Source organism: Pristiophorus japonicus, chromosome 2 (assembly GCF_044704955.1).
Source record: "Pristiophorus japonicus isolate sPriJap1 chromosome 2, sPriJap1.hap1, whole genome shotgun sequence".
NCBI classification, from domain to species: domain Eukaryota; kingdom Metazoa; phylum Chordata; class Chondrichthyes; family Pristiophoridae; genus Pristiophorus; species Pristiophorus japonicus.
In genome coordinates, this window is record NC_091978.1 from 282,094,529 (window position 1) to 282,115,870 (window position 21,342).

The 21,342-nt window shown below is 46.2% G+C and overlaps 1 protein-coding gene across 6 annotated transcripts in view; it reads left to right on the plus strand.

Moving 5' to 3' along the window:
- sh3d19 (SH3 domain containing 19) overlaps window positions 1-21,342 on the plus strand; it is a 213,543-nt gene that overhangs the window by 70,348 nt on the left and 121,853 nt on the right. The window contains exon 2 of one of the 6 annotated variants that reach the window (XM_070871451.1): window positions 18,937-19,062. The exons of the other annotated variants lie outside the window; for them this stretch is intronic. Coding sequence (XP_070727552.1) covers window positions 19,046-19,062 — 17 coding nt within the window. The 5' untranslated portion in view covers window positions 18,937-19,045. The remainder of the gene's footprint in view (window positions 1-18,936; window positions 19,063-21,342) is intronic. 6 annotated transcript variants of the gene reach the window in all.

A 21,342-nucleotide genomic window follows, 5' to 3' on the forward strand; every position in this document is an offset into this window, starting at 1 on the left:
TTGACAGCGGCAGAGGCCCCGACCGACCCATTTTCAGCCCGTTAGCTTGGCTTTGAATCGAAGGCCAGCCCCCATTATCATCAATTTCCTGTAGTACTTGGAAAAAATTTCAAAGTTCTAAAAATGGATAAACTTACCGTACCAGAAATTCCAGTGGTAAGTACCACTCCAAAACTCATAGCTGTACCAACTTTCTGGTGCACCCTAATTTCAACCCCTTTGTGTCTGTCTTCACGGAAGAAGACACACAAATCCTCCTGCAAATATTGGAGTACCAAGGATCGAGCGAGAATGAGGAACTGCAAGAAATTAGTATTAGTAAAAAAAAAAATTGTACTGGAGAAATTAATGGGACTGAAAGCCAATAAATCCCCTGGACCTGATGGCCTACATCCTAGGGCTTTGAAAGAGTTGGCTATAGAGATAGTGGTTGTCGTCTTCCAAAATTCCATAGATTCTAGAACAGTTCCCGCAGATTGGAAGGTAGCTTATGTAACCCCGCTATTCAAGAAAGGAGGGAGAGAGAAAATGGGGAACTACAGGCCAGTTAGCCTGACATCAATAGTAGGGAAAATGATGGAATCTATTATTAAGGATATGGTAACGGGGCAATTAGAAAATAATAATAGGATTGGGCAGAGTCAGCATGAGTTTTCTGAGGTTGTAACTAGTAGAATAGATAAGGGGGGACCAGTGGATGTGGTGAATTTAGATTTTAAGAAGGCATTCGATAAGGTAACATACAAGATATTATTGAACAAAATTAGGGCTCATGAGATTGGGGGTAATATACAAGCAAGGATTGAGGATTGGTTAGCGGACAGAAAACGGAGTAGGAATAAACGGGTCATTTTCGGGTTGACAGGCTGTAACTAGTGGGGTGCCACAAGGATCAGTGCTTGGGCCCCACCTATTCACAATCTATATCAATGATTTAGATGAGGGGACCAAATGTAATATCATCATCATCATAGGCAGTCCCTCAGAATCGAGGAAGACTTGCTTCTACTCTTAGCATGAGTTCTTAGGTGGCTGTACAATCCAATATGAGAGCCACAGTCTCTGTCACATGTGGGACAGATAGTCTTTGAGGGAAAAGGTGGACAGGGAGCCTGGTTTGCTGCACGCTCCTTCCGTTACCTGCGCTTGATTTCTGCATGCTCTCAGCGACGATACTCGAGGAGCTCGGCGGCCTCCCCAATGCACTTCCTCCACTTAGGGTGGTCTATGGCCAGGGACTCCCAGGTGTCAGTGGGGATGTCGCACTTTTATCAGGGAGGCTTTGAGGGTGTCCTTGTAACGTTTCCTCTGCCCGCCTTTGGCTCGTTTGCCGTGGACGAGTTCCGAGTAGAGCGCTTGCTTTGGGAGTCTCGTGTCTGGCATGTGAATTATGTGGCCTGCCCAGCGGAGCTGATCAAGTGTTGTCAGTGCTTCACTGCTGAGGATGTTGGCCTGGACGAGGACGCTAATGTTTGTGTGCCTGTCTTCCCAGGGGATTTGCAAGATCTTGCGGAGACATCGCTGGTGGTATTTCTCCAGTGACTTGAGGTGTCTGCTGTACATATAAGTTTGCTGTTGGTACACAGCTAGGTGGGAATGCAAGTTGTGAGGAGGATGCGAAGAGACTTCAAGGGGATATAGACAGGCTAGGTGAGTGGGCAAGAACATGGCAAATAGAATATAATGTGAAGTTATCCACTTTGGTAGGAAAAATAGAAATGTAGTGTTTCTTTTTTAAATGGTGAGAGATTGGGAAATGTTGGTGCTCAGAGGGAGCTGGGTGTCCTTGTACATAAATCACTGAAAGTTAACATGCAGGTAGGTACAGCAAGCAATTAAGAAAACAAATGGCATATTGGCCTTTATTACAAGAGGATTTGAGTATTAGACTAAAGACGTCTTACTGCAAATATATAAGGCCCTGGTGAGACTGCACCTGGAGTATTGTGTACAGTTTTGGTCTCCTTACCGAAGGAAGGATATATTTGCCGTTGAGGGAATGCAATGAAGGTTCACCAATCTGATTCCTGGGATGGGGGGATTGTCCTATGAGGTGAGATTGAGTAGACGATGCCTATATTCTCTAGAGTTTATAAGAATGAGAGGTGATCTCATTGAAACATACAAAATTTTTACATGGCTTGACAGGGTAGATGCAGGAAGGATGTTTCCTCTGGCTGGGGAGTCTAGAACCAGGGGTCACAGTCTCAGAATAAGGGGTCGGCCATTTAGGACCGAGATGAGGAGAAACTTCTTCACTCAGAAGGTGGTGAATCTCTGGAATTCTCTACCCCAGAATACTGTGGAGGCTCAGTATTTGAGTATGTTCAAGACAGAGATCAATAGATTTTTGGATGATAAGGGAATCGGGATATGGGGATAGTGTAGGAAGGTGGAGTTGAAGTAGGAGATCAGTCATGATCTTATTGAACATGGAGCAGGCTCAAGGGGTGGAATGGCCTACTCCTGCTTATTCTTATGTTCTTAACTGTCTGAGTTCTAAGTTGACATTGTTTGAACCCATTTCAAGAGAATTGTATTTTACTAGGATTGGAAGATGTCTGTATCGATCTATCGATCTATCGAATTGGTTGGAGGGAGGCTCTGCAGGCTGTCCAAAGCAGTCAATCGGAAATTACTTTCTTCTACCACAAAAACAGAAGTAACTGGAAATACTCAGCAGCTCTGGCAGCATCTGTGGAGAGAGCAAATAAAATATTTTGGGTATGAACCCTTCCTCAGAACTGGAGATATTGCAGATAAACAGCATTTGAAAAAAATAACCAAAGGGAAGGGTAAAGAAATACAACAGAACCACACATATTAGAAATTAAATGGAATGATCTGTAAAGTGCTAAGTGGAGAGCAGGAGATGGTTAAATAGCAGAAGTGATATTAGCAAGAGACAATAGGAGCCATAATGAGAGAAATCAAAGAACTAAAATCAAAGATCATCATCATAGGCAGTCCCTTGGAATTGAGGAAGACTTACTTACACTCTAAAAATGAGTCCTTGGGTGACTGAACAGTCCAATACGAGAACCACAGTCCCGGTCACAGGTGGGACAGATAGTCGTTGAGGGAAGGGGTGGGTGGGACTGGTTTGCCGCACGCTCTTTCCGCTGCCTGCGTTTGATTTCTGCATGGTCTCGGCAATGAGACTCGAGGTGCTCAGCGCCTTCCCGGATGCACTTCCTCCACTTGGGAGTCCCTGACCAAAAAGCGCCCTAAGTGCCGGTGGGGATGTCCACTTTATCAGGGAGGCTTTGAGGGTGTCCTTGAACCGTTTCCTCTGCCCACCTTTAGCTCGTTTGCCGTAAAGGAGTTCCAAGTAGAGCGCTTGCTTTGGGAGTCTTTGTGTCAGGCTTGCGAACAATGCCTGACACAAGCCTAGCCCAGCAGGCTGAGCAGCCCTCGGCCTGCAAGCACCATTGGACCAGGTCAGGGAGTGGAAGGAGCAGCATGGCTGCATACCACTCCAGGGAGCAGCACGTGCTGGAGCAGGAGAGCAACGGCATTGAAGAGGGACGTCACCAAGATCCAGGTCGCTGATTGGGCTGATTGGGAGTGCGGGCAGATACAGCAGGAGCGGCGAGGTCAGGGCGAAGAAGCAGCGAGAGATTGTAGAGGGACGTGATCGGGGCCTAGGAGAGGCATGAGTTTGGGGCCCAGAAGAGGCGAGGGCCCAGGGGCAGCACGGGCCAGCCCACACTGCGACATGTGTACGCACTAGGTCCATGTAACAGAGCTGGTCTCCAGTCGTCTTGGTTAATCCTTGCTACTGGATCAAAACCTAGCTCTGTCAAGCCCATGTGGTGGCTGGTGTGCAACGGTCACCACACGTTTAAAAAATCCACATATAGGCATCTTTCACCCTTCAACATGTAGTTCGGGACCTGGAATTTTAGGTCCTTTATTGAAACACCTGTGAACTTTTTGACATGGAAGCAAGTCATCCTCGATTCGAGGGACTACCTATGATGATGATGCAAACAATGTGGCCCGCCCAGCAAAGCTGATCGAGTGTGGTCAGTGCTTCGATGCTGGGGATGTTGGCCTGGTCGAGGGCGCTAACATTGGTGTGTCTGTCCTCCCAGTTTTTGCAGGATCTTGCGGAGACAAAGGAATGGGGAGTATGCATGCAGAGAGGAAGGAGGTTTCAGTGGTGCAGGAACTCGGTATAAGATGAAGGCTGGTCAACACCAGCTTTCCATGTTCTAGATCACAACTTCCCCAGTGATTTGCGCCGTTTTTTTGTAGCAGGCTACTCTTTTTGGCCTATGTTGAAAAACCACAGTTTCCCCAGTGTAAGTCAGTTAGTTACGATTTTTTAGGTCAGTTTTTTTTTCAGCCAAAGATGGCGTAACCAGCCACTTACACCAATTAGGGAAGTTTGGCCAGCTGAGAGTTACTCCAGTTCTGATTAGGCCAGTGCATGTGGCCTCTGCTGAAAAACCTTCCCTAGAGTTAAGGAAATCGGCGCAGGCAAGAAAAGCGGCAGAGCAGCTGGCCAGCCATACTAAAAGAATTGAAAAACACATAGCAGCAACTTGCCTCCAACCCCGCCCGAAGGCTTCTCGGTCCCCGGTACACACACACACACACACACACCGTTTGCTGATGTATATGGCTTCAATCTTTCTTAAAAACAATACTATGTGCTAGATTTCTAAAACTCAGCAGTCGAAGACAAAATCTATGATGTGAAGTTCACACTTGCACTACGTTCAGTTATGACAACAGTAAAAATGAAATTACCAGCAGCCAAAAAAACATTACCAGTCCAACTGTATTTCATTAATCTTTCATTAATCTCAAACCCTTCCATTGTCACCAATGCAGCAACAAAAGTAGTTTTAGGAGTCCATGTTAGTGCTTAGGCTGCTGTATTGAACAATATCACATTTCCCGAGGGAACAATTTTGCGCGGGGGACCCTGCCAGTCAGTAAGGGGTTAGCGCGTGCACACCATGCTGGTCCCAGGCACCGCTCCAAAACTCGCAAAAGGCAATTTACAAAATGACGGCCCCTCCACGGAATGTCAGCAGCTATTCAGCACCGCCCTGTGGCCGCTGCTTTCAGGCGGCTAGAGGCCTTATCGGGAGGGGCAAATTCGGTCACACAGTAAAAATCTATATGTAGAAAGTTAAGAGTTAATACTGCTTGGATAGTGAACAACAGAAAAGTCATGATTTTCTCGACTAGTAAAATTTGCTATGTGTAACAGATGTTTGAAGCATGCAAGCAATGATTTCTGAAGGACAAAGCCAAAAAAAATCTGATGTAACACTTAAAATTAGATTTTTTGTAGATTGAAATTATTTGTATGTGAATCACTTAAATGGTCTTAAATTTGCAACAAAACTAGATTTTGGTAACTTTACTGTGTTCCACTTGCATGGGTAGACGGAAAGATTAGATATTTGTGTAGTAGTTCACAGTTGTCTGCTCCCGCACCATGGGTGAAGGGGAAAAAAACAAATTTGCGCTCCCTGGTCAGGTAATGGCAGGATGACCTGATCCATGGTTATCTCCATAAACATCTGGGAAAGGGCATTAGAGTCTCTTCTTTTGCCCTGTTCACCTGGCTGCAGGAACTTTCTTGAGAATGGGATTCCATGAAAGAGAAAACAAAGGAAAATGGCAACATTTATTTGAGTTATTAAATCATTTTATGGGCTCTTTGTTGCTTCTATTGAGATGGAAAAGTGGGATTTTTTTTGTCATAGCCTTCTCTGCAGCTGTTGTCGATGTTCATCCAGACATCAGTTGCAATAAGGTACATGTTCATGACATGTGGGCACATTCTAGTTACTCTTTTCTCACCATAGAAAGAGCTCTATGATATGATTGAAAACTGCCAAAATTCATTTGTAGTGGGAAGCTGAGTTTGAATACCCATTGAGGGTGGGTTTCAAACTCGAGGCACGTGAACTGTCGTCAACAGTTTAAAAATTGAAAATAAAAGAATGAAAGTAAAATTTCACAATGTGAACTGCTGATCAACTCGCAAACGCAAACAATGGGAGAATTGTAGAACTGGTACTATCCAGGCTACATTTGTAGCGTTCATTTTTTGAATGATTTTATTTTATTTACCAGTCTTCTAAAGGTGCAGGCGTCATGTGTAATATGGTTTGGGCATCGCCACATCTAAGTCTGTTCAATAAGGGACAATGTCACAGCCAATGTCTTTACCAAACAGTCAGTATCAAAAATCAAGAATCCTGGCTGCTTTCCCCTCTCATCTCCATCCCAGGGAGTCTGAGGCTAATAACGGCACACAAACCGCTATCACAGCTGAGATCAGCTGATTGTGTCCAGATTGCAAATTGAACCTAGTGCCTTCTAGCAGGTTATTCGTTTATCAGGTGCGGTCTTTCACCCATAGAAATTAGACAAGGCTATTGGGGAGCTCATGGTATCTGTTATATATGTAAACTTGTATTTACTCTGTACAGCTACCAGAGGGCTCATCCCCTGGAGTCCCAAGGGATTCCATAATCCCTTAGGAGCACAGGTATTTAAAGAGGCCTCACAGGTTGGAGAGGCACTCTGGAGACCTGCAATAAAAGACTACGGTCACACTTTACTTTGAGCTCACAGTGTTCAGTCTGACTCTTTCTCCATACATAACAACTGGCGATGAGATACAGATAGTGAACCCAAAGATGCAGCGAACAGTGGGCATCCTGGAGAAATTCTCGGAGGGAGATGATTGGGAAACTTTTGTGGAGCGACTCGACCAATACTACGTAGCCAATGAGCTAGATGGGGAAGAGAACGCTGCCAAACGAAGGGCGATCCTCCTCACCGTCTGTGGGGCACCATCGTATGGCCTCATGAAGAATCTGCTCACTCCAGCGAAACCCACGGAGAAATCGTACGACGATTTGTGCACACTGGTCCAAGAGCATTTGAACCCGAAGGAAAGCGTTCTGATGGCGAGGTACCGGTTCTACACCTACAAAAGGTCTGAAGGCCAGGAAGTGGCGAGTTATGTCGCTGAGCTAAGACGCCTTGCAGGACATTGTGAATTTGAAGGCCATTTGGAGCACATGCTCAGAGACTTTTTCGTACTTGGCATTGGCCATGAAACCATATTCGCAAACTTTTGAATGTAGAGACCCCAACCTTGAGTAAGGCCATAGCGATAGCCCAGGTGTTCATTGCCACCAGTGACAAGACGAAGCAAATCTCTCAGCACACAAGTGCTGCTACAAGTACTGTGAACAAAGTGATGATGTTTTCGAATCATAACGTACAGGGTAGGTCACACATACCTGCAGCTGCATGTCCGCAGATGCGTGAGTCCACCATCAAGGGTGATGAATGCAAGGCCATTAACATCTTGTTGGCGCTGCGGAGGTGATCATCATTTCCACTCATGCTGATTCACAGGGTACGTTTGCAAGGGCTGTGGAACAATGGGACACCTCCAATGTATGTGCAGGTGAGTTGCTAATCCTGTTAAAACTGCAAACCACCATGTTGCAGAGGAGGACAGATCCACGGAGGATCACGATGAACCAGAGCTTCAGACCGAGGAGGCAGAGGTACATGGGGCGCACACATTCACCATGCAATGTCCCCCAATAATGCTGAAAGTTGAACTAAATGGACTCCCGATGTCAATGGAGCTGGACATGGGCGCGAGCCAGTCCACCATGGGCAAAAAGACTTTCGAAAGATTGTGGTGCAACAAGGCCTCAAGGCCAGACTTAGTTTCGTGCGAACTGTAGTTAAGAACTTGCACACAAGAACTGATTCCTGTTAGCGGCAGTGCTCCCGTAAAGGTCTCCTACGATGGAGCGGTGCACAAGCTACCACTCTGGGTAGTACCAGGCGATGGTCCCATGCTGCTCGGCAGGAGCTGGCTGGGAAAATTACGCTGGAACTGGGACGACGTCCGAGCGCTATCGCCCGCTGACGACACTTCGTGTGCCCAGGTCTTACACAAATTTCCCTGGCTGTTCGAACCAGGCATCGGGAAATTCCAAGGAGCAAAAATGCAGATCCACCCAATTCCGGGGGCGTGACGCATCAATCACAAGGCGAGAGCAGTACCATACATGATGAGAGAAAGGGTAGAGATCGAGCTAGGCCGGCTGCAAAGAGAGGGCATCATTTCCCCAATCAGTTCAACGAGTGGGCCAGTCCTATCGTCACAGTCCTCAAGGGAGAAGGCACCATCAGAATCTGTGGCGATTACAAAGTAACTATCAATCATTTCTTCCTGCAGGACCAATACCCACTACCAAAGGCCAACGACTTCTTTGCAACGTTGGCAGGAGGAAAGACGTTCACTGAGCTGGATCTGATTTCAGCCTACATGACGCAGGAGCTGGAAGAATCATAGAAGGCCCTCACCTACATCAACACACACAAAAGTCTTTTTGTTTATAACCGATGCCCGTTTGGAATCTGATCAGCGGCGGCGATATTCAGAGAAACCTGGAAAGCTTACTGAAGTCAGTCCCCCACACCGTGGGCTTCCAGGATGACATCTTGGTCACAGGTCAGGACACAGTCAAGCATCTGCAGAACCTGGAGGAGTTTCTTAGTCGACTCAACCGTGTGGGGCTCGGGTTATAATGCTCGTAGTGCATTTTCCTGGTGCCTGAAGTGGAGTTCTTGGGAAGGAGGATTGCGGCAGATGGCATCAGGCCGACCAACGCGAAGACGGAGCAATCGAGAATGCACCGAGGCCACAGAACGTGACGGAGCTACGGTTGTTTCTGGGACTCCTGAACTACTTTGGTAACTTCTTACTGGGTCTCAGCACACTGTTAGAACCACGGCATGTCTTACTACGAAAAGGGGTTGAATGAGTTTGGGGCAAAAGCCAAGAAAATGCCTTTGTAAAAGCGAGAAAATTGTTATGCTCAAACAAATTGCTTGTGTTGTATGATCCATATAAGCGTTTGGTACCAGCATGTGATGCGTCGTCATATGGTGTCGAGTGTGTATTGCAACAAGCTAATGATTTCAGGAAACTGCAACCGGTTGCTTATGCATCGAGGAGTCTGTCTAAGGTTGAGAGAGCCTACAGCATGATTGAGAAAAAAGCGTGTGTCTATGGGGTAAAGAAAGTGCATCAATACCTGTTTGGGCTAAAATTCGAATTGGAAACTAACCATAAGCCACTCATATCCCTGTTTTCCAAGAGTAAAGGGATAAATACCAACGCATCGGCCCGCAACCAGAGATGGACGCTCACGTCCGCATACAACTGCATCATCTGCCACAGGCCAGTCACAGAAAACTGCGCCGATGCTCTCAGTAGGCTGCCATTGCCCACCATGGGGGTGGAAATGGTGCAGCCAGCAGATCTAGCCATGGTTATGGAAGCATTTGAGAGTGCGCTATCACCGTCACTGCCCGGCAGATCAAAACCTGGACAAGCCGGAACCCCTTATTATCTCTAGTCAAAAGCTGTGTGCTTCATGGGGGCTGGTCCAGTGTCCCAGTGAAAATGCAGGAAGAGATAAAGCCATTCCAGTGGCGCAAAGATGAAATATCCATACAAGCAGACTGCCTTCTGTGGGGTAGTCGAGTAGTGGTCCCCAAGAAGGGCAGAGACACCTTCATCAATGACCTCTGCAGTACCCACCCAGGCATCGTAATGATGAAAGCGATAGCCAGATCCCACGCGTGGTGGCCCGGTATCGATGCGGACTTAGAGTCCTGCGTTCACAGATGTAATGCTCGTAGTTCAGCAATGTACCTAGGGAGCCGCCGCTAAGTTTATGGTCTTGGCCCTCCAAACCGTGGTCTAGGGCACACGTCGACTATACAGGCCCGTTCTTCAGTAAAATATTCCTTGTGGTTGTAGATGCGTAGTCCAAGTGGATTGAATGTGAGATAATGTCGGCTAGCACGTCCGCTGCCACTACTGAAAGCCTGTGGGCCACACACGGCTTGCCAGATCTCCTGATGAGCGACAACGGGCCATGTTTTACCAGTGCTGAGTTCAAAGAATTCATGACCCGTAACGGGATCAAACATGTCACATCTGCCCCGTTTAAACCAGCGTCCAATGGTCAGGCAGAGAGAGTAGTGCAAACCATCAAGCAAGACTTGGAGGGTAACTGAAGGCTCACTGCAGACTCGCCTATCCCGAGTCCTGCTTAGCTACCGCATGAGACCCCACTCGCTCACTGGGATCCCGCCTGCTGAACTGCTCATGAAAAGAGCACTTAAGACAAGGCTCTCGTTAGTTCACCCTGATCTACATGAACAGGTAGAGAGCAGGCGGCTTCAACAAAGTGCATACCATGATAGTGCAAATGTGTCACGCGAGATTGAAATCAATGATCCTGTATTTGTATTGAATTATGGACAAGGTCCCAAGTGGCTTCCCGGCACTGTTGTGGCCAAAGAGGGGAGCAAGGTGTTTCGGGTCAAACTTTCAAATGGACTCATTCACCGGAAACACTTGGACCAAATCAAACTCAGATTCACAGACTATCCTGAGCAACCCACCTTGGATCCTCCCTTTTTGATCCCCCAATATACACACTAGTGGCAACCGGCACCACGGTTGACCACGAAGCAGAACCCATCATCCACAGCAGCCCAGCAGGGCCCAACACACCAGGCAGCCCAGCAAGGCCAGCTGCACAGCAGCCCAGCGAGGGCCCAATAAATGATTCAACAACACCAGCCTTCACACCGAGACGATCAACCAGGGCAAGAAGGGCACCAGATCGACTCACATTGTAAATAGTTACACTATTGACTTGGGGGTGGGGGGTGTTATATATGTAAACTTGTAATTACTCTGTACAGCCACCTGAGGGCTTATACCCTGGAGTCCCAAGGGATCCCATAATCCCTTGGGAGCACAGGTATTTAAGGAGGCCTCACAGGTTGGAGAGGCACTCTGGAGACCTGCAATAAAAGACTAAGGTCACACTTTACTTTGAACTCTCAGTGTTCATCTGACTCTTTCTCCATACATAACAGTATCTTTATAGAATCATAGGAATTTCAGTGCAGAAGGAGGCCATTTGGTTTATATTGTCTGTGTTGGACCTATCTGCTCTATTTCCATTTCCCCACTTTTCTCATACCGTTTCCTTTAACATTTTCCTTCTTGAAATTTTTATCTGATTTAGCTCTGCTTCAATAGTCACTTTTAGTGATATGTATCCTACTGTAATAGCCCATGGCATGATAACATTTCTTCTAACGTTCCCCTTTATGCCTCTAGTTATATTGCACAATAATTCCTGAAGTGTTCTGCAGTACCAGCTCCCAGTCCTGGTGCTGTAGAAATTGTTGTGTTTACATTTTGGGTTGTTTTAAGATCAGTGTTCTCAGCTATTTAGCTAATGGTCATTCATTCCCCAGCACTGATAGATCTACACTGGTCACCAATCACAAAACCATTTTGTTTACTTGTAAGTGGTGGGATTTCAGCTGCTCGACCCACTGGCTGTCAAAATACATGGCTTGCCTCTGACATCAGACTGTAGTTTCGGTGCTACCAATTCTGCAGTGTTTCCATTTGCGAGTTATTCAGCAGTTCACATGAGTCATCGTGCAGTTTTGTTTTTTACTTCTTTGTTTTTCTGTTGATGCCAGAGCCAGTGCCTGCTCTGATGTGCCAATTAAAACACTCATTTGGTGGTGTACAGCACTTTTGGTTGGAAACAGTGAAGCCTTACTTACATCGCTAGTTTGCAGCAGTGCAAGTGCTGAATAAGAATGTTTTGCTCCCCAGATAGTTCAATTGGTTTAGCCAGTGACGATCCAGATTTCATTCTGGTTTGTGCTAAGTCAGCTGATCTGAGCTAGTTTGGAGTTAGGAATAATCATCTGGAGACTAGTTTAAAATTGGGAGAGCTGTCTCACAGACTAGTCAAGCAATAATCTGATATACATATGATTCTGTAAGTATGACTGTCACTCAACATGCTGGACTCCTCCATCACTATCCCTGTGTATGTCTTGTTACTGGCAGGACAGACCCACCAGAGGTGGGGACAGTCAGGTGGGAGTGGCTCTGGGAGTTCTTAACATTGACTTCGGACCCAATGAAGTTTCATGGCTTCAAGTCACACATGGGCAAGGAAACCTCTTGTTGATTATCACTTACCCTACCCCCACCTCCCTCAGCCAATGAATCTCTAATCCTCCATGTTGAACACCTCTCTGAGGGTAGCAATGGCTCAAAATGTACTCTGGGTGGGGGATTTCAATGTTTATCACCAAAACTGGCTCATTAGTACCACCACTGACTGGGCTGGCTGAGTCCTGAAGGACATAGCTGTCAGATTGGGTTTGCAACAGGTGGTGAGCGAACTAACCTATTTGACTGCATTCTCACCAATCTACATGCCGCAGATGCATCTGTCCATGACATAATTGGTAGGAGTTACCACTGCATAGCCCTTGTGAAAACCAATTCCCATCTTCATACGCAGGATACAACATTCTGAAGGGGCTTGACAGGATAGATACTGGGAGGATGTTTCCCCTGGTTGGGGAATCTACAACCAGGTGTCACACACTCAGAATAAGGGGTCAGCCATTTAGGACAGATGAGAAATGTCTTCACTCAAAGGATTGTGAATCTCTAGAATTCTCTACCCGAGAACTATGGATGCTCAGTTGTTGAGTACATTCAAGACTGAGATCAGTAGATTTTTGGATACTAAGGGAATCAAAGAATTTAGGATAGTGCGCGATGATGGAGTTGAAGTAGGGGTCAGCCATGATCTTATTGAATGGCAGAGCAGATACAAATGTCCTACACCTGCTCCTATTACGTTCTTATGACAAACGCCATCATGTTGTGTTACGCTACCACCGTGCTAAGATTACGAACCGATCTTGCAGCTCAAATCTGGGCATCCACAAGAGGCACAGTGGGCCTTCAGCAGCATCAGAATTGTATTCTACCACAATCTGTAACCTCATGGCTTGGCAAATCCCTCACTCTACCATTACCATCAAGCAAGGTGACCAACCCTGGTTCAATGAGGAGTGTAGAAGAGCATGCCAGGAGCAGCACCAGGTGTGCCTGAAAATGAGGTGCCAGTCTGGTGAAGCTACAGGATACATGCTAAACAGCAGAAGCAACATGCTATAGACAATGCTAAATTATCCCACAAACAACTAATCAGATCAAAGCTTTGCAGGCCTGCCACATCCAGTCGTGAATGGTGGTCGACAATTAAACAACAAACTGGAGGAGGATCCACGAATATACCCATCGTCCGTGATGGTGGAGCCCAGCATGTGAGTGCACAAGACCAGGCTGAATCGTTCACAGCCATCTTCAGAAATATCAAGTGGATGATCCATCTTGGCCTCCTCCTGAGGTTGCCACCATCACAGAAGCCAATCTTCAGCCAATTCGATTCACTCCACTAGCCAAGCTGTTCCAAAACAACGACAAAATTTACATCTACATGACAATGTGGAAAATTGCCCATGTATACCCTCTCCACAAAATGGAAGACAAATCCAACCTGGCCAATTATCATCCTGTCAGCCTACTCTCATCAACACAGTGATGGAAGGAGTAGTCAATAGTGTTATTAATCTTGCCTCACTCACCAGTAACCTGCTCATTGAAGCTCAGTTTGGCTTCTGCCAGGACTGCTTGGCTCCAGAACTCCAAACATGGACAAAAGAGCTGCATTCCAGAGGTGATGTGAGAGTAACTGCCCTTGACATAAAGGCAGACTTCGACCAAGTGTGGCACACTGAAGTCAGTGGAGATCAGGGGTAAAAATCTCCAGTGGCTAGAGTTATACAGAACATAAAGTTGTACCCCAGGACATTGCTGGAGGAATTCCTCAGGGCAGCATCCTAGGCCCACTAGCTTCAGCTACTTAATCAATGACCTTCTCTCCATCGTAAGGTCAGATGTTGGGATGTTCGCTGATGATTGAATAGTGTTCAGCTCCATTCACCATTCCTCAGATAATGAAGCAATCCATGCCCAATTGTAGACTGATAACTGGCAAGTTACATTCGCACCACACAACTGTCAGTAAATGACCATCTCGACAAGCATCTGACCACCCCTCCCCTTGATATTCAGTACTATCACCGAATCCCCACCATTAGCTTCCTGGGGATTGTCATTGACCAGAACGTTAAGTGGACCAGCCATAAAAATGTCATGGCAATGACAGCAGGTCAGAGGCTGAGTATTCTGCAGCGAGTGGCTCACCTCCTAATTCCCCAAAGCCTTTCTACAACCGACAAGGCACAAGTCAGAAGTAGGATGGAATACTCTCCACTTGCCTGGATGGATACAGCTGCAACAATACTCAAGAAGCTCAACACCATCAAGGACAAAGCAGCCTGCTTGATCAGCGGCCCATCCACCACTTTCAACTTCCACTCCATCCAGTATTGGTGTACCATGGTTGCAGTTTAGAAACATAGAAAATAGGTGCAGCAGTAGGCCATTCGGCCCTTCGAGCCTGCACCACCATTCAATAAGATCATGGTTGATCATTCGCCTCCGTATCCCTTTCCTGCTTTCTCTCCATACCCCTTGATCCCTTTAGGCATAAGGGCCACATCTAACTCCCTCTTGAATATATCCAACGAACTGGCATCAACAACTCTCTGTGGCAGGGAATTCCACAGGTTAACAACTCTGAGTGAAGAAGTTTCTCCTTATCTCAGTCCTAAATGGCTTACCCCTTATCCTAAGACTGTGTCCCCTGGTTCTGGACTTCCCCAACATCGGAAACATTCTTCCTCCATCTAACATGTCCAGTTCTGTCAGAATTTTATATATTTCTATGAGATCCCCTCTCATCCTTCTAAACTCCAGTGAATAAAGGCCCAGTCGACCCAGTCTCTCCTCATATGTCAGTCCAGCCATCCCTGGAATCAGTCTGGTGAATCTTTGCTGCACTCCCTCAATAGCAAGAACGTCCTTCCTCAGATTAGGAAACCAAAACTGAACACCATATTCCAGGTAAGGCCTCACCAAGGCCCTGTACAACTGCAGTAAGACCTCTGTGCTCCTATACTCAAATCCCCTAGCTATGAAGGCCAACATACCATTTCCCTTCTTCACCGCCTGCTGTACCTGCATGTTAACTTTCAATGACTGATGTACCATGACACCCAAGTCTCGTTGCACCTTCCCTTTTCCTAATCTGCCGCCATTCAGATAATAATCTACCTTTGTGTTTTTGCCCCCAAAGTGGATAACCTCACATTTATCCACATTATACTGCATCTGCCATGCACTTGCCCACTCACCCAACCTGTCCAAGTCACCATGTAGCCTCTTAGCATCCTCCTCACAGCTCACACTGCCACCCAGCTTAGTGTCATCTGCAAACTTGGAGATATTACACTCAATTCCTTCATCTAAATCATTAATGTATATTGTAAATAGCTGGGGTCCCAGCACTGAGCCCTGCGGCACCCCACTAGCCAATGCCTGCCATTCTTAAAAGGACCCATTTATCCCGACTCTCTGCTTCCTGTCTGCCAATCAGTTCTCTATCCACGTCAGTACATTACCCCCAATACCATGTGCTTTGATTTTGCACACCAATCTCTTGTGTGGGACCTTGTCAAAAGCCTTTTGAAAGTCCAAATACACCACATCCACTGGTTCTCCCTTGTCCACTCTACTAGTTACATCCTCAAAAAATTCCAGAAGATTTGTCAAGCATGATTTCCCTTTCATAAATCCATGTTGACTTGGACTGATGCTGTCACTGCTTTCCAAATACGCTGTTATTTCATCCTTAATAGTTGATTCCAACATTTTCTCCATTACTGATGTCAGGCTAACCGGTTTACCTGTTTCCTTTTTTAAAAAGTGGTGTTACATTAGATACTCTCCAGTCCATAGGAACTGATCCCAAGGCGATAGACTGTTGGAAAATGATCATCAATGCATCCACTATTTCTAGGGCCACTTCCTTAAATACTCTGAGATGCAGACTATCAGGCCCCGGGCATTTATCGGCCTTCAATCCCATCAATTTCCCTAACACAATTTCCCGCCTAATAAGGATATCCTTCAGTTCCTCCTTCTCACTAGACCCTCAGTCCCCTAGTACTTCCGGAAGGTTATTTGTGTCTTCCTTCGTGAAGACAGAACCAAAATATTTGTTCAATTGGTCTGCCATTTCTTTGTGCCCCATTATAAATTCACCTGAATCTGACTGCAAGGGGCCTATGTTTGTCTTCACTAATCTTTTTCTCTTCACATATCTATAGAAGCTTTTGCAGTCAGTTTTTACGTTCCCGGCAAGCTTCCTCTCATACTCTATTTTCCCCCTCCTAATTAAACCCTTTGTCCTCCTCTGCTGAATTCTAAATTTCTCCCAGTCCTCAGGTTTGCTGCTTTTTCTGGCCAATTTATATGCCTCTTCCTTGGATTTAACACTATCCTTAATTTCCCATGTTGGCCACGGTTGAACCACCCATTTTTATTTTTACTCCAGACAGGGATGTACAATTGTTGAAGTTTATCCATGTGATCTTTAAATGTTTGCCATTGCCTATCCACCGTCAATCCTTTAAGTATCATTTGCCAGTCTATTCTAACCAATTCACGTCTCATACCATCGAAGTTACCTTTCCTTAAGTTCAGGACCCTAGTCTCTGAATTAACTGTGTCACTCTCCATCTTAATAAAAAATTCTACCATATTATGGTCACTCTTCCCCAAGGGGCCTCGCACAACACGATTGTTAATTAGTCCTTTCTCATTACACATCACCCAGTCTAGGATGGCCAGCCCTCTAGTTGGTTCCTCAACATATTGGTCCAGAAAACCATCCCTAATACACTCCAGGACATCATCCTCCATCATATTGCTACCATTTTGGTTAGCCCAATCTGTATGTAGATTAAAGTCACCCATGATAACTGCTGTACCTTTATTGCACATATCCCTAATTTCTTGTTTGATGTTGTCCCCAACCTCATTACTACTGTTTGGTGGTCTGTACACAACTCCCACTCGCGTTTTCTGCCCTTTGGTATTCCACAGCTCCACCCATACAGATTCCACATCATCCAAGCTAATGTCCGTCCTCACTATTGCATTAATTTCCTCTTTAACCAGCAATACTATCCCACCTCCTTTTCCTTTCTGTCTATCCTTCCTGAATGTTGAATACCCTTGGATGTTGAGTTCCCAGCCTTGGTCACCCTGGAGCCATGTCTCCGAATTGCCAATTATGTCATATTCATTCATTGCTGCCTGTGCAGTTAATTCGTCCACCTTATTCCGAATACTCCTCGCATTGAGGCACAGAGCCTCAGGCTTGTCTTTTTAACACACTTTGTCCTTTTAGAATTTTGCTGCAATGTGGCCCTTTTTGATTTTTGCCTTGGGTTTCTCTGCCCTCCACTTTTACTTTTCTTCGTTGTATCTTTTGCTTCTGCCCCCATTTTACTTCCCTCTGTCTCCCTGCAAAGGTTTCCATCCCCCTGCCATATTAGTTTAACCCCTCCCCAACAGCACTAGCAAACACTCCCCCTAGGACATTGGTTCCGGTCCTGCCCAGGTGCAGACCGTCCGGTTTGTACTGGTCCCACCTCCCCCAGAACCGGTTCCAATGTCCCAGTAATATAAATCCCTACCTTCTGCACCACTCCTCAAGCCATGTGTTCATCTGATCTATCCTGCGATCCCTATTCTGACTAGCACGTGGCACTGGTAGCAATCCTGAGATTACTACCTTTTGAGGTCCTACTTTTTAATTTAACTCCTAGCTCCCTAAATTCAGCTTCTAGGACCTCATCCCATTTTTTACCTATATCGTTAGTACCTATATGCACGACAACTGGCTGTTCACCCTCCCTTTTCAGAATGTCCTGCACCCGCTCCGAGACATCCTTGACCCTTGCACCAGGGAGGCAACATACCATCCTGGAGTCTCGATTGCGGCTGCAGAAACATCTATCTATTCCCCTTACAATCGAATCCCCTACCACTATTGCTCTCCCACTCTTTTTCCTCCCCTCCTGTGCAGCAGAGCCACCCACGGTGCCATGAACTTGGCTACTGCTGCTGCTCTCCCCTGATGAGTCATCCCCACCAACAGTACCTAAAGCGGTGTATCTGTTTTGCAGGGGGATGACCACAGGGGACCCCTGCACTACCTTCCTTCCACTGCTCTACCTGTTGGTCACCCATCCCCTATCTGGCTGTGTACCCTTTACCTGTGGTGTGGGCAACTCACCACAGCTTCTTCAACAGCACCTCCCAAACTCGTGACCTCTAGCACCTAGAAGGGTAAGGGCAGCAGGCGCATGGGAACACCACCACCTTCAAGTTCCCGTCCAAGTCACACGCCATCCTGACTTGGAAATATATTGCCGTTCCTTCATCACTGGGTCAAAATCCTGGAACTCCCTCCCCAACAGCACTGTGGGAGTACCTTCACTACACTGACTGCAGTGGTTCAATAAGGAGGTCCTCCTTCTCAAGGGCAAGTAAGGATGGCTTGTGCTAATGACATCCATATTCCCAGAATGAATAAAAAAATATATAATTGGCATCTGAACTGGGCTAGGGAGGAAAAAATTATCCATCATATGGTTTTACTTATCCTCACCTTCCTTTCAGTGCATTCAGTGGATCATCCATTTCTACAACCTCCAACACGATCCCATCACCAAACACATCTTCCATCCCTTTTCAGCATTCTGAAGAGGGAGTTTCCTCTGACATGCTCTGGGTCTCAGAAACAAAGGGTGCATCCATTATTTCTGTCGTTATTGCCTCCTTTTGTCGTGAATAACCATCACTTTTGTCATTTAATCATCTCCTGTGGGCCACCCTGTCACAGACCATTCTCTTTCCTTCTCGCCGCACTTTTTCCCTGGCTATGTTCCCTCTATAAGCTATTCATCTGTAATATCTTCCGGTACTGCTGAATGGTCATAGACCTGAAATGTTAACCTACCTTCCTCTCTCCACAGATGCTGCCTGACCTGAGGGTTTCCAGCATTTTCTGGTTTTCATTTTAGGAGACAATTCACCTTGGATTTCTACAACTGATCTCTATCTAGTGACCTCTGCTAGAAGTGCATGAATGCAGTCATTGAGTGAGTACAGAACGGGGCTTGGTGTAATGCCCACCCCCCCCCCCCCCCCCCCAAGGTCAAATAGCCTACTGATACAGTGCTAAAGATCATGCGTTCATAATGGTCACTTGAGCAAGATACTGGAGATGGCTGTTGCTCATTGAACTATGCCCCAGCACGGGATCGATGCTTTCTGAAAAGGAGGGAGGGGAGAAAATTAGCAGGGAGAAATTAAGAAAAAATCTCTCTTCCCATTAAAAACAACACAGTGGTTTTGTTTAAAGGTGTTGTTGCTTAGATACTTAAATTGGGAAAACAAATCATTTCAAGGCATGTTTAGAACAGAAGACTCAGGAAGATTGTGCTGAAACTGAAGATATTTTCCTTTTGTTAGACAGAGTAAGAAGTACATATTTCCAGCTGTCTGTAGCTAATTATTTTCAAAAATGTCCCCACCCTGTACAGAAGCAGCTGCACCACATGCTTTTCACATCAGGTCAGTTGAATATACCACAGGCAGCACGGAAGTACGGCAAGAGCAACGATGCCGCTCCAAATGAACATTGCTGTTTGAAGATTTTAGTGAAAGTGGATGTGTTCTATAGCCCTGCACTCAATCTATTAATTCTTGATGTTTTAAAACTGCATGGGACTCTCATATCTGAATAATTATAATAACCGGTGAATCAGGTTTTAACCCATGGCATGTTTTCAGTTCGTACTTGGGTTGTTTTCCTTGGAAGAGACCATTTATATTTAAATGAAACATAGCTGTACTGAGAGTTTCACTAACACTGCACTAATTAATTTTCTATTCATTATTATTAACCACCTCCTGTACAAGCCTTGGCCTTTCGTCTAGATTTCTCAATAAATAAAAGTTAAATGGGTTATTAACCTTTGATCGTAATTCTACACATGGGCACCAGATCGTGCCAAAACCGACGCAGCTGTGGTGGAAAACAGTATTTAAGTGTTCATTGCATAGACATTGTAAACTGTAACATCCCTTTTCTATTGAGCTAGAACATAAGGAACTATATTGTGTCACTGCCTTAATGACTCAGTGAGTAGCTGAGCCATACAGACTAGAAGGGTTTGGGTTCAGTCCCTGATTTGTGCCACATTAACTGTTCTCAGAGGTTCTATAGTTGACTCTGTGTCTGTGGGGTTGATTTTTACCTCCCAGTGACTTTGTTTGGGGGAGAAAGCTCCCAGACCACCTCTGCATGCCAAAGTGGGAGGAAAGCAGCAGTTGACCGGTGGGCAGGAATAGAAGTTCGGGCTGCCGAAGGCTGATCGTCGGCAGCAAAGGGAGGTTCATTGGCAAGCAGGGAAGTTGTGGGGAAGGGATTTAGGGAAAGTACTGTGGGAGGGAGGATGGAAGTCCAGGGCAGGAGAGGCTGGGACTTTCCTTGTGGAACCTTGAGAATCACGCCTGTCCCTCCAAACCCCACAAATGAAAGAATGCAACTAACTTGGTCCGTCCGACAGCAGCTGACCTACTTCAGCCTGGTGGGAAAGTTGCAGTGGCTTCCCCACTCAGGCCCGACATAAAATCCAATTGGGGTCCTATTGATATAATGGGACCCCAATTAGTATAAATTTTTGAGGTTACTGCCTGCTTCCAGTGGGTGTCTCAGCCACCGAACTGCAATGAGAAGCTAAAATGGTAGCCAGCAGGGTTCCAGGGGCTCCGCTGAACAGGCCACATAGTCTGCATGCCAGACACGAGACTCCTAAAGCAAGTGCTCTACTCTGAGCTCCTTCACGACAAATGAGCCAAAGGTGAGCAGCGGAAACACTACAAGGACACCCACAAAGCCTCCCTGATAAAGTGCAATATCCCCACTGACACCTGGGAGTCCCTGGCCCAAGACTGCCCTAAGTGATGGAAGTGCATCCGAGAGGGCGCTGAGCACCTCGAGTCTCAACGCCGAGAGCATGCAGAAACTAAGCGCAGACAGCAGAAAGAGCGTGCGGCAAACCAGTCCCACCCACCCCTTCCCTCAATGACTATCTGTCCCACCTGTGACAGAGTCTGTGGCTCTCATATTGGACTGTTCAGCCACCAAAGAACTCAATTCAGGAGTGGAAGCAAGTCTTCCTCGATTCCGAGGGACTGCCTATGATGACGATGAGTGGGAACAGGCCCTGTCTCCACCAGGCCAGTTGGGTTAAAATTTCCCCCATTATAATTTTATATATATATACCCTCCCTTTCAGATATCATCTCGGTTTACCTTCCTCTAACAGACACTATTGTCTGATATCGACACCTGTGCTGATATCTGTGGTTTC